Here is a 12,352-nt window from a genome sequence, read left to right as displayed (position 1 = left end):
CAGAAATATCAATGAGTTTTTCTTCTTTTAATGAGAAATGTATTATCACACATTTCTTTAAAATGATTCTAAACTGGTTAAACATATGCTGGCTTGTTTCCGGACTTGGCTTTGATTAAATTTAGAAAAAAGTCATTAAAAATACAATTGTTTCACCTTTACTTACTTTGACGTAACCATGACGGTGACAGTTGAGTTTTAAAAGTGTGAATCGTTCAACACTTAAAGTTTGACTCCTTTGAGTCTACATTCAGAAACTTAAAGCAGATATATTTTGCCATAACCGTCTGTGTGAATGTGAGAGTGCACTCCTTACATGAGTTTAGTGGAACACATAATGAGACTAATGTTCTAGTCATCCACACGTTACACAGGTCCTCCACAAGCTTGCCATAAAGTGTTTCATAACCACTGTGATGCAAATATGAGCAGCTCTGTTGTCACACTGTATCTCACAGATAAAACCATAAGAACTCTAGAAGCTATTGTCATGACCCAGCGTGAACCTTTGCTGTAGGCCCTGAGCCCTTTCTTGTGTTTTCTGCCCCAGGTGCCCGACACCAGGGTGCGACGGCTCGGGACATATCACTGGCAACTACGCCTCTCACAGAAGGTACACCAGCCTCTCTGCAGCGTACACACATGAATATAGATTCCACTCTTTTCTCTGATTTCACATAACATCCTAACATTCTTACCTCAGCCTTCTTCCACTCTTCTCTCCCTTTATCTCTGTTTCACACACACACACACACACACACACACACACTGAATGCTTCAATGTTGTAACACTGTCATTTATCTGCAGTCTCTCCGGGTGTCCTCGGGCCAGGAAAAGTGGGATAAAGATCATCCACAGTAAAGAGAACAAGGAGGACCAGGAGCCTATCAGGTACAGTACAGACACCGATCATCAGTCTTCTCTCCCCCTCTTTAAAAGCCTGAAACTGAAGCTCCTTCTCCTGCGACCAACGCTGCTCACTCTGCACTGCTTGCTCTACAATTCCCACGTGAAATATATAAAAAAACATGACTTTACTTTTCCTGCTTCCAAATGATGCAAGTAAGCTGTGTGACTGGGAGCAAAAGAGCAGCGCTATGTTTTCCTAGTTAGGACATCGCTCTTTGACGCGAGCAGGAATAAATCAGCGTTAGCTCTGACAAGACAAACGAGCGTAAAGTTTCATCCCAAATCTGACGGTGCAGAAGAAACTTTAGAAGGTTGTACTGGTTTAGAGAGAGGAGATTGTTGCAGTCTCAGGTGGACTCCTGAAGACACACACACACACACACACACACACACACACACACACACACACACACACACACACACACACACACACACACACAGGTAAGGAAAGACAGAGAGGCGAGCACAGATGGAGAGATAGAGGGAGAGAGAGATTGATTGGACTCTAGCTAAATCCCACAATGGGCTCCTCTGGCCTCAGCCCAGCAGCAGCAGCATTGATTTCTCTGGTGGTGCAGAGGCACAAATAACACACCTTCCCTCCGTTCTCAATCTTTTCATTCTGTTGGATTCTGAGGACAGTGTGTCACTGCTATCTCTGACACTGCTTTATTGACATGAAATAATCTTTAGGAAAATAAAGCAGTTACCATGTCAGCGTTGAAAAATCGTAAAAAGATTAAAGGGTTATTTCAGTTTATTTAACCCTATTTAAAACATACTTTGGATCTAAATGAAAGATTATAATTTCTCCTATAAAGGACTTCGGTGGCTACACTGTAATCCTTGGTTGTTTATAACAACATTACAGATAAGACCTCTACAGAGATAGACGTTCTTCTTAAGGTGATATGCTCTAAATGAATCCTGAAAAGCTGTTCAGTCGCTCTCTTTAAAGGTATAATATGCAACTTCTACTGATCCAGTAGATGTTGCACTGTGGCACCAGTCTCTCAGACCAAAACAACCTCCCTCAGCGCATCGCCTTCGCCGCCATTATTTTGTCAGCCAATTAGAATGACAGCCATCTTTCTGTTTAGTGTGTATTCTTTAACCAAGCATGTTTGCACCCGGGGATATTGGGTGTGTTGCAGCATCTTACTGCATCAGCCCTTACTGCTGCTGGTTGAGGCGGTCTACTAGAGCAATTACAAAACATTCTGTACAAATCAATTAATACGATTTTTTTTAAAAAGGACCCCGACTGAAGAGAATAAATGTGGACAATGTGCACTGAAAGTTACCAAATACTGAAATTAAAGGCAGGGTTGGTAATTTTCTCCAGATACTCTTTTTAAGATTTTGGTTAAAATTGTTTTTAGGTCCTGACAGAAATTAATAACTCATGTTCTCTGAAAAGGGAATGAAGAAAATCCGTCATCTGTAGCCAATGTAAACCTGTAAAAACTTCCACCAATGTCTGCCACGAGGTACCAATCTGATGAACCAATCACGAGCCTCCCTGTCTCCCTGCTCGTTCTCTACCTCTTGCATGCACGAGCCCAAACTCAAAGCATGAGCTGAGGTCTACTTCTGGACCAATGACGCTTGTGCATGTAAGTGAGGGGGCGTGGCTTTTGAGGGAGCACAGAGGGGAGGGGGTGGGTGCAGATAGCGCACTGAGGGAATGCTACTTTCAAAATCATCCTAGTTCTTGAAAATGACCAACCCTGCCTTTAAGTTAACCGGCCAGTGCAGTGTTAAAGGGATAGTTCAGTTTATTTGAGGTGAGATTGTATGAGATACTTCTGAAGTGTATTATGTACAGTAGATAACAGTCAGCAGCACGGTCTCTGTTTGGAGAAACCAGCTGGAGTTTCCACATGGAAGCTTAGCTATGTACCTCTGCAGATGTGGTCGCCTATAGAGACAACATTTGAAGTATACTCTGTATTTGTGGATATTTTTTGACACTATGCCTTAATGTAAACAGATCTTTCCTTTGGGACTCTTCTTCTAAGCCCTGTGTTCTGCCGTGTAATTTATTATAATACACTAACTTTCACTATTGATCAGTACCTCATACAACCCCACTTTAAAAAAAAAAAACTATTCCTTTAAGGTTTTGAAAACTGAAAATTGGATATTTTTAGCTTATTCTACGACTTCTAATTTAAATTCACAGGAAGAAAGATACTGTTGCGGACAGCAGTGCACACCTGTATCTTCCTTCCTGTATCTCCTCTGCAGTCTAAAGTAGTCTGATTTCTCGAACACCATAGAAAAGGTGATGTTGCAGACAGCAGTGAACACCTGTATCTTCCTCTATCTCCTCTGCAGTCAAAATAAGACTGCAGAGTTGAGCTAAAAACCCGCTCTGCTGTTTGCAGACAGTAGTGAGACTTATTACTTTCACATGTGTATCCAGCTTTAGCCATAATCCATTCAGCAGGTTTGACATTTGGAATAATTTACTGCCTCATTGCATCTGATTAGCACTGGTGTTGATGCACTGTCAGCATTTCCCAAAGCGTGATAAGGCTGCCAGTGGGACAGCTTTAAATAAGAAGATGTTATCTTTGTTTATATCGAAGCAGAGGAGATAAAGGGAAACAGAAAAATGATATTTACTCATACAGTATGCAGTGTTCAAGTACTCAGGAGGCAAACACAGACTGTAGTGAGACTCAGCAGGTCACTGTTTGTGTGAGAAAGACGAGGACGTCTCCAACATGATAGTATCAACTTGAATAGAAATACAGCTTTTTGTTATATGAATAAATGTTAAAATGTGACTCTGTCCGTCCCTCCTTTAGGTGTCCTGTCCCGGGGTGTGACGGTCAGGGACATGTGACGGGGAAGTACGCCTCCCACAGAAGTGCGTCCGGATGTCCCATCGCTGCAAAGAGACAAAAGGACGGCTACCTAAACGGCATCCAGTTCACGTGGAAGTCTGGGAAAACAGAGGGCATGTCGTGCCCAACGCCAGGCTGCGATGGCTCAGGTCACGTCAGCGGCAGCTTCCTGACACATCGCAGGTGAGACCAAAGAACAAACTGAGTGTTACTGCTGGGAACTCAGCCGACCCTAACAGAGAGAGTCGGCTGAGGTCAGGGTACCATGTTCAGTGTTCATAGTCTTAACTTATCATTTGAGTGGCTAATGGCAGCATGAAATCACAGTTTGTTGTTTTGCGATCATGTGATCAATGTTCCAGTTATTAGAGGAAAATTAGCTTTTTTATCACAAAATAACTAGAAAGAAAAGTTGATATCTAGAGAAAAGAACTGAAATCAACTCTTTGTGACAGAAAATGGGGTGAATGAAATGAATGGATGCATGTCCACTTAGGGCTTCCGTAGTGGTGGTGGTTGTGAGAGGCAATTATTTCCCTGTTGTGGGATGAATAAAGGAATATCTTATCTTATGTGTGAACGACCAGATCAGGAGGAATCACATTCTCCTGAATTTCTCTAGACATTTTCAGTGCATACTGGATGTGAAAACAGCTCTAGGGTAGTAAGCAGAGATTCAGTGGACAGTTGTAGATTCTTAGATATTTTTTGACATGTTTGAACATTAGCTTGTTCACTTTTAAATCTGTATGTAAGACGTGCAGCTGGAGCCGACAGCCAGTTTGCTTTAGATGAAGACAAGCATCACTAAATCTGCCTAGATTAAAGGAAAACGGGGAAAAATGATATGTAATATAACCCAATAAAGCGTATTTATCTAACTGTATATGAAGAAAATATAAGTGAGCTTTAATGATTCTGGTACACATTTTTTTTAAATATGTTGGACAGAGCCTCGTTAGCTGTTTCCCCTTTGTTTCAAGTCTTTATTTCAGGCTGTGCTAGCTGTGTCTATGAAGCAGCTACATGTTGACTACACATGGTGAAGAAAGCAGATTTCAACATATTTCTTAAAGACTTGTGTTAAAGGAACATTTCCTCTTATCCCTCTTCTTTAGAAAACTCCTAAACCACGTTGACTCATTTTGTGTACGGTATATATTCCCCTCGTATGTTTAAAATATTCTGACACATGCTTCCTCTCCTTGTTTTTGCCTCCAGTCTCTCAGGTTGTCCGCGTGCCACCTCGGCCATGAGGAAAGCTCGGCTCTCTGGAGTGGAGATGCTCACGATAAAGCAGCAACGAGGCACCAACGGTAACTATAACTACCACTCCCTCACTCACACAATACAGCCAATCAGGAGCTTGTGCACTGATTTGCTGAACAGAATTCCAATTTCAGATAATAAACCAATCAGCAGGGTGTGTGTGAGTGTGAGTTCTGTCCTAGTAATGGCTGGAATTGGACATAATCTGCCATTGTGGGGCTTGTAAATAATGAGAAGAGGGGCTACAGTCGGGTGAAATAGGCAAAGCGTTCATGGCAGTAATCAGACAAAAGGTATCTGATCTGGCTTTGATTGTGTGCTCCATCATTTACCTCTGAACTCCAGTGAATTTCAACCCTTCATAACATGAATGTTCATCTTAATCAGCCTCAATAAACTGCCTCAGTTCAGTTTTAGAGGTGCAGACAGTCTCACTCAGTGTCCTGCAGAAATCGTACTCAGCCCGTCAAATTGACGTCATTTTTAATTACTTTAGTCCTAATATTATTCTATTTGATATTTTATCTAATTTTACTCAAATGAATGTCTGAGGCTTTGCAGTAATGTGTCTCCTTCTCTGCAGGGCTGGAGCATGAGGAGGACATCAAACAGCTGGATGAAGAAATCAAAGATTTAAGTGAATCAAATTCACAAGTGGAAGCAGACATGATCAAACTCCGAACACAGGTAAGTCACTTCCTGTCTCTTCTACTTCATATACTCTCGAGATCACAGTAGAGTCCCGCCCACTCCAAAGTAAACAACAACTCTTCTCTCTTTACTCACTTTTTATGAGGTCAGGGAGGCTCCTTGTCTTTCTCATCTGCTGGCAAAAGGCAGAAAATGTGTTAAAGCTTAGTGTTTGTGAACGACTGACAAGGTTAAGAAGTCAGAAATATGTTTTTAAGCATCCAATCACAGGCAGGATAGAATATGTGAAAGTAGCCTTTTAGTTTCCTTAATGAAGCCAATGTTAAAATTCCTTAAATCTGAATGATTTGATATGGCCACCAGGGGGCGACTCCATTAGTTCCAAAAGGAAGTCATACTGCTGAGAAGTCTGTTAGTAAATAATCCCTTTTATTTAAACTTCAATAAACATTTCTCTAATGACTTGATGAGCTCAGTCTCTAGTATCAGGTCTTTAATGAAGGTACATTATTGTCCCATAGAGAATGTTGTAGTTGATAAAGTAACTTATTCTTCAACTTCAGCAAATCGCTAATTGTGACCTGCCAACTGAATTGGGACATACGTTTAAAATCATGTCCATGCTCTTCTTAAAAAACATGGTCACCTCTGTCTTCACACATTTAGATCGTAACAGACAAAATGCCATATTTCTTTTTCTTTTTTTTTCCAGATTTATTTTTAGGGCTTTTTATTCCTTTATTTTAGAGATAGGAGAGCAGATAGAGTTGGAAAATGTGAAGAGAGAGAGAGAGAGAGAGTGGGGAATGATATGGGGGAAAGGAGCCGCAGGTCGGATTTGAACCCTGGCCACCTACTTGGAGGACTATGCCTACGCGGGGCCCTCGCACTAACCGCTAAGCTACCAGCGCCCCCTGGCTTCCAAAAAGATTTCCAAAAACCAAGGGGTGACACAATAGAAGCTATGTTGACTTCTTCAACACTATGTTGGATAAAAAAAACAGTAAAGGATTGTTGATTTTGTCAAATAAACCTTTTCCTCTCTGACTTTAATGTTGTGTACGTAGCTAGCTGCAGTTACCTTTCTGGTGTTTCAAACCCTTTCTTATATCATGGCTCCATTGTCCTCCCCCTGTTGATGTTTATTTGTGTACCTGTCTGTGAAAACAAAGCTGTTCTGTAACATCCTGTCACCTGGCCTTCCTCTCCTCAGATCACAACAATGGAGTCCAACCTGAAGTCCATAGAGGAGGAAAACAAGGTGATTGAACAGCAAAATGAATCTCTCCTGCATGAGCTGGCCAACCTCAGCCAGTCACTGATTAACAGTTTAGCTAATGTCCAGCTCCCTCATATGGTAAGGGCCACCAGGAACGGCAAGCCAGCAAGTTGCAGAACATAGCCCCATGTGCATGCTTAGAGTCAAATGTGAAGCTTTGCTTGTCTTTCCAAACGGTGAGGGGGAGTTGTAGAAAATTTGATTTTGATTTAACGGAGTGATAGCTCCTCCAACAACAACAAAAATGAACAATACATCCAACAGTCCAGGCTGAACAAAAGTATACACAGTCAATAATTCATGCTTTAGAGAGGTGTTATAATTAAAGGAATCTGTGTTGAAAAGTTTTTCTCAGATGAAAACCTGTTTTTCTGACTGCATATCTTGTTTTTTTGTTGTTGCTATGATTGTATTATGTCGTCTAGAAGATGAAGCACAAAGTATCTCATTCTGTAAAGTTTCATAGTAATCTCACACTGTTTTCATCCCGTTCTTCATCGTTCATAATGTCCTCTTTATGATACTCACTGACAACAGATGTTATTGTTCGCATTCCTTAACAAAGATATGAAGTATTTCTCAGTTGAGCATCCTGTTTGAAGTGACAAATGACTCGTCAAATCATCTGTGGGTCACATTATTTTACACCACTGGAGTAAGGTGTATTACATTATACACACGATATGAGTTGGCCTCGCTCTATGCATGTCTCATCTTCATTCATGTCCACCTTCTGTGCTTCCACTTCATTTATGTTCCCATGTGCTGTATGCTGTTGTATATCCTATACTGCCACCTAGTGTTGTAATATAAGAATGAGAAGTAAGCGTCTCAAAGCAAACTAATAGAAATGTGTCCTTTTTTTTATTCATGGGTAGAAACCACTGGCTCACAAAGAGCTGCCTCTGAGGAACAACAGCTGCTTACAGCTGCACCAGCAAGTAAGTTACTTCATTCAAAATGTTTCCTTCATGCTGTTTATTTGTAATATTTGATTCACTTCATACTCATATAACATCACTGTTACTGGGGCAAAGTGAGTCCAACACATGAATGGAACGTAACTTTACTACTGAACATGAAACAGAATTTAAGATGTTTGAACTTCAGTCTTTGGAAATCGTTTGAAAATAGAATTAAAAGCACTTTTTAAATATTTGAAGTTGCAAATATTAATATATTTTTCTAAATGGCACTTTTGGGGTGGAGGTAGCCTAGTGGTTAGTGCACGTGCCCCCATGTACAGAAGCTTAAACTGACAGCCTGGGTTTGAATCCGACCTGTGGCTCCATTCCCGCAAGTCATTCCTCACTCTCTCTCTCTCTCTGTCTCTCTCTCTCTGTCTCTCTCTCTCTCTCTCTCTGTCTCTCTCTCTCTCTCTGTCTCCTCCTGATTCCTAACTCTATCACTGTCCTGCTCATAAAGGCAAATTTGGAGTCTAATCAGCGCTCACATTGGATTTGGTCAAATTCAAACTGTCATACACAACAACAAAAGTATTTGGCTGTCATTGTAACAGCACATTATAATAAATATATTTTAAATGTTTACATAGAAAGCTATGTAATGCAGCCATCGTACGCTTGTTACCTGAGAGCAGATAAAGGTCATTGACAGTACAGTCAGTATGGGTGGTGTGGGATGGATGATGTAAAAACATGACTTTCACCCGGGGACTTTGATAAAGGAATCTGGACACAAAACAAAAAAAAACTATATGGTTGTATGAGTTGGAGAGGTTGTTGATAAATTGAGCAGTAAATATCTTATTTTTTTATTTGTGCAAGAAAAAACAAGACAAAAAAAACACAAATTGACATTAACATGTCAATTTGTGATTAAAAAAAAACAAAGCTTGAAAAGGAATCCCACCTTAAAATGAAAAGCATCGACAAAGTCTCAGAACAGATTTAAAAGCAGATTCAGACACTTCTATTTAAACATTCAATATCCTCCATACACCACAACACACCTCATATAAACACTACTGTAGGCTTGTTTAATATCTATGTTAAAAACATTATTTCAATATATTTTGATAAAGATTTCAACAAGGATGAAGTTTTCCCAACCATCCATCAGCCAGTACATTTTAATAATATTAAACCTCCTTCTCATTTCATGTGTTTTTTCCAGTAAATGAACCTCTTTTTTGTTCTGATTGTGTTCTGTAATACCGATGATTAGAAGCCGTGATTTGAACTGAATCTTTCTTGAACTTGAGATATGTTAAAATAAATATATATTTAAGGACAGCCTAAGTTCTCTCTCTCATCTTTTTGTCCCTCTAATAAGCGCTCTGTTGTCTTCCGTCCTGCAGGACCCAATAAGCGAGCAGAACTTTGATGCCTATGTAACCACTCTGACAGATATCTACACAAACCAAGACCAGTACCAGAGCCCGGAAAACAAAGCCCTGCTGGAAAACATCAAACAGGCAGTTCAAGGGATCCAAGTGTAACCGTTGTGCAGAGGGAGACTTTTGTTCCCTGGCTGTGAGGGGTGTGCATCAGATCTGCGTTCAAACACAAAGTGATGGTTTGATCTCCTCGGTTCGGTGCAGTAACTTCTATAGTGTTATATATTCTACATTCTGTTCTCTGAAAAAAGAGGTATTATGCTTAGAAAGACCTCAGATATTTCTTTCTTTCTTTTCTTTCCTTTGGGCCTTGCTTTGTGGAATAACACAAGAGAATAAACGGCAAAATAGTTTTTGAGGACATTCACATTTTGTACGTTTTCATATGAGCTGACATAGTGTCATGTAATGTTTCTAGCTGCTCATGTATGCACATTTTTAGTGTATATTTCTGAACAGTAAGCTAAACGCTAACGGAACGCGAGTTCTTTTTATTGCTTGACAAACGAAGCATTTTAGATGAAAAAACTGGACAGTGGATCAAATGAAACACGAGTACAAGCAAGGAGGAGACGACTTCTTTTTCTCCCAGACGGATGATTTTGGACTGGATGATTTTAGATGTTTTTGTTTCTTCTTCTTCTTCTTCTTCTCCTTCTACTTCTTCTTCTTCTTCTTCTTCTTCTTCATCTTCTTGCGTGTAGATTGTTCCAGAGCAAGAAGTGGTTTGCATATCGCTTTATTTTCTGACGATGCTTGAGAAAACGTTTGTGTTTAACGAAGAGAGAGAAAAAAAAAGGAGGTTGTAGCTGTAAGGTGGGGGAATTTTAAACTGGTGCTGTAAAAGAATCTGGAGAGGAAACTGACCTGATGTTTGTATGAATGTATGTTTGAACAGTTATATTGTAAACATCACTACACGGAAACCCGATGGTGGAAATCCCATGAACCTAGGAGAGCCAATTGACTCCTAGAAGAATACATCTGTGCGACGCATGTTCACATGCTCATCCTAATCTCGAATAGAAACCATGTGTAAAGACAATGAGCTACAATCGACTCGTCTTAGTATCAAACCTGCTCAATTCAGAGACTCGCTAGGATCAAGAAATGTCTCAGCAATACAAGAACTAAATCATTTGTTTATAGTCGGTACGGGATGCAATCTGCAAAGAAACAAAAAAGGTTGGGAATATGCAATTTCTTGTTTATAAGCATAGCGGGGTGACATGAATCTTTTTAATATAGCCTATGTAAAATATTGATTTTTATACAAATCTTTTAATACAAAAAGTCTTTTTAAAAAAGGAGGAGGGGGAACCTGGACATTGAGTTTGAGAAGCGAAAGTATATGAGTTCCACTTTTTTTCTGTACGATTTTGCACAGGGACACCTTCGTTTCCATGTTTTGATGTTGATACAGAAACGTAAACGCAGTACCCGAGAGCCTGAGTGGAGGGTGTCAGAGGGTTTTGTAAAGAGTATTTATAGAGTATGACAGCGGGACTTACAGGGTCACTGTCCCCACTTATGTGCCAGTAGACTATTTGCACTTGTCCTTGAAGATATTATCCTTACGTACGGCGGCGTGCAATTTTTCCAGGTGACCTCTTTGGCACAGGAGCGGAGCAGCCAAACTGCTTGGAGCCACTGCAGACGTGAATTTAGTACCACTGAGAGGAAGAACAGGGACTTGAAATCAGAGAGGAGGAGGATTCTAACCATAGCAGTTATACTGTAGGCGTATATCAAGTGTAAAAACATTAACAATGTTGTTTCATTTTTGCTATGTTTTAGGAAGATGAAGTTATCCCCCAGCAGCACTTTATATCTAATCACTGTACAAAGGATTAAATAGTCAATCAATTCAAGGTTTGGAAAAAAAAAAAAAAGCAGAAGAAATGGTGAACGAGACCTACGAGGGGGGACACAATCCAGCGCCTCCCCTCGGCTCTGTTGTTCTAGTTGTTAGCGATCATGTTCAGAATTTGCCTTTTTGAGAGCTAATGCAAAAGGTGCTCGTCGTTCACCCGATTGAATCTCATCTATTGTACTTTACTGTCCTCTTTCAGGACCCTACTACCCATCATCCATGACTGCATACGCCTTTTTCCACAGCATCGTGTCTGCAGCTTTTTGCCAATATAGTAATGCTTCAGTAGAGTAATAGCTAGTACAAGTTTTTGAATTAATTCTCATTATCAGTAAAAAGGGAAAAAGGGATTTTAAAGCACAAACCGTTGGTACATAAATAACAAACTGAATAGAGTTATCTGTGACTATCTCTAGGGAACACAAAAAGGTCGTCACATATTTAGAAAGCGGACTTTTCATATAAATTATTGTGAATTCATCAGAGTTTATTATTTTATTTGAGCCGATTGATTTTGAGATTGTTTTCAGTGACCATTAACAAAGACAGGATTTTGTATAAACTATTGTGCTCTCTGTGGAACTGAAGTTTGATTTATTTTTGTACTACACAGCATGGATTTGTTGACATTTTAATTTTGCTATAAATGTGTGAGATCACAAGTTGCTGTGATATTTCATTTATAAATTGTGAACTTTGTACAATTTTTGTCATGCTGGATGTTGACACATCTTACTCTGAATAAAGAAAAACATGTGTTGCCAGAGGCCTGTAAAATAACGTCCTTTGTGTGTTCATGACCTTTGTGATGTCATTGCAGACCGTGTCTTTTTTTTTCAGAGAACTCTCCACCAGCAGAGGTCAGCAAATCATATCTGCAATACACCATGGACTCACTTCAGGCTGTGCAACTGTCAGAGATACCTGAGTCATACCAGAGACAGGTATGAAATACAGTGAAGCAGGTCGTCTCCAGTAATCAAAGTGTTAACTTTGCAGGGACCATACAGCCTCAAGGCACTCACACTTCTTTTCTTCTTGATATAACCCCGAGGGGAAATGATGATTTGATGTACAGAGACATGATACTCACACACATACAAACACAGGACCTACAATCCCCACAAACTGAGCTGCTGCTCTCCCCAAATTTAAC

The 12,352-nt window shown here is 40.1% G+C and overlaps 1 protein-coding gene across 4 annotated transcripts in view; it reads left to right on the top strand.

The window, feature by feature from the left end:
• myt1lb (myelin transcription factor 1-like, b) overlaps positions 1-11,963 on the top strand; it is a 120,343-nt gene extending 108,380 nt beyond the window's left edge. For 3 of the 4 annotated variants that reach the window (XM_061063300.1, XM_061063299.1, XM_061063302.1), the window contains 8 exons: positions 551-613; positions 809-892; positions 3,727-3,948; positions 4,987-5,081; positions 5,618-5,721; positions 6,899-7,042; positions 7,843-7,905; positions 9,285-11,963. In XM_061063300.1, the coding sequence (XP_060919283.1) occupies positions 551-613; positions 809-892; positions 3,727-3,948; positions 4,987-5,081; positions 5,618-5,721; positions 6,899-7,042; positions 7,843-7,905; positions 9,285-9,425 (916 nt within the window). In that variant the 3' untranslated portion in view covers positions 9,426-11,963. The remainder of the gene's footprint in view (positions 1-550; positions 614-808; positions 893-3,726; positions 3,949-4,986; positions 5,082-5,617; positions 5,722-6,898; positions 7,043-7,842; positions 7,906-9,284) is intronic. The other variant, XM_061063301.1, reaches the window with a different exon arrangement.
• The last annotated feature ends 389 nt before the right edge of the window (positions 11,964-12,352 follow it).

The sequence above is a fragment of the Labrus mixtus genome, chromosome 18 (assembly GCF_963584025.1).
Source record: "Labrus mixtus chromosome 18, fLabMix1.1, whole genome shotgun sequence".
Classification (NCBI taxonomy): Eukaryota; Metazoa; Chordata; class Actinopteri; order Labriformes; family Labridae; genus Labrus; species Labrus mixtus.
This window is presented reverse-complemented; position numbering and strand designations above follow the sequence as displayed.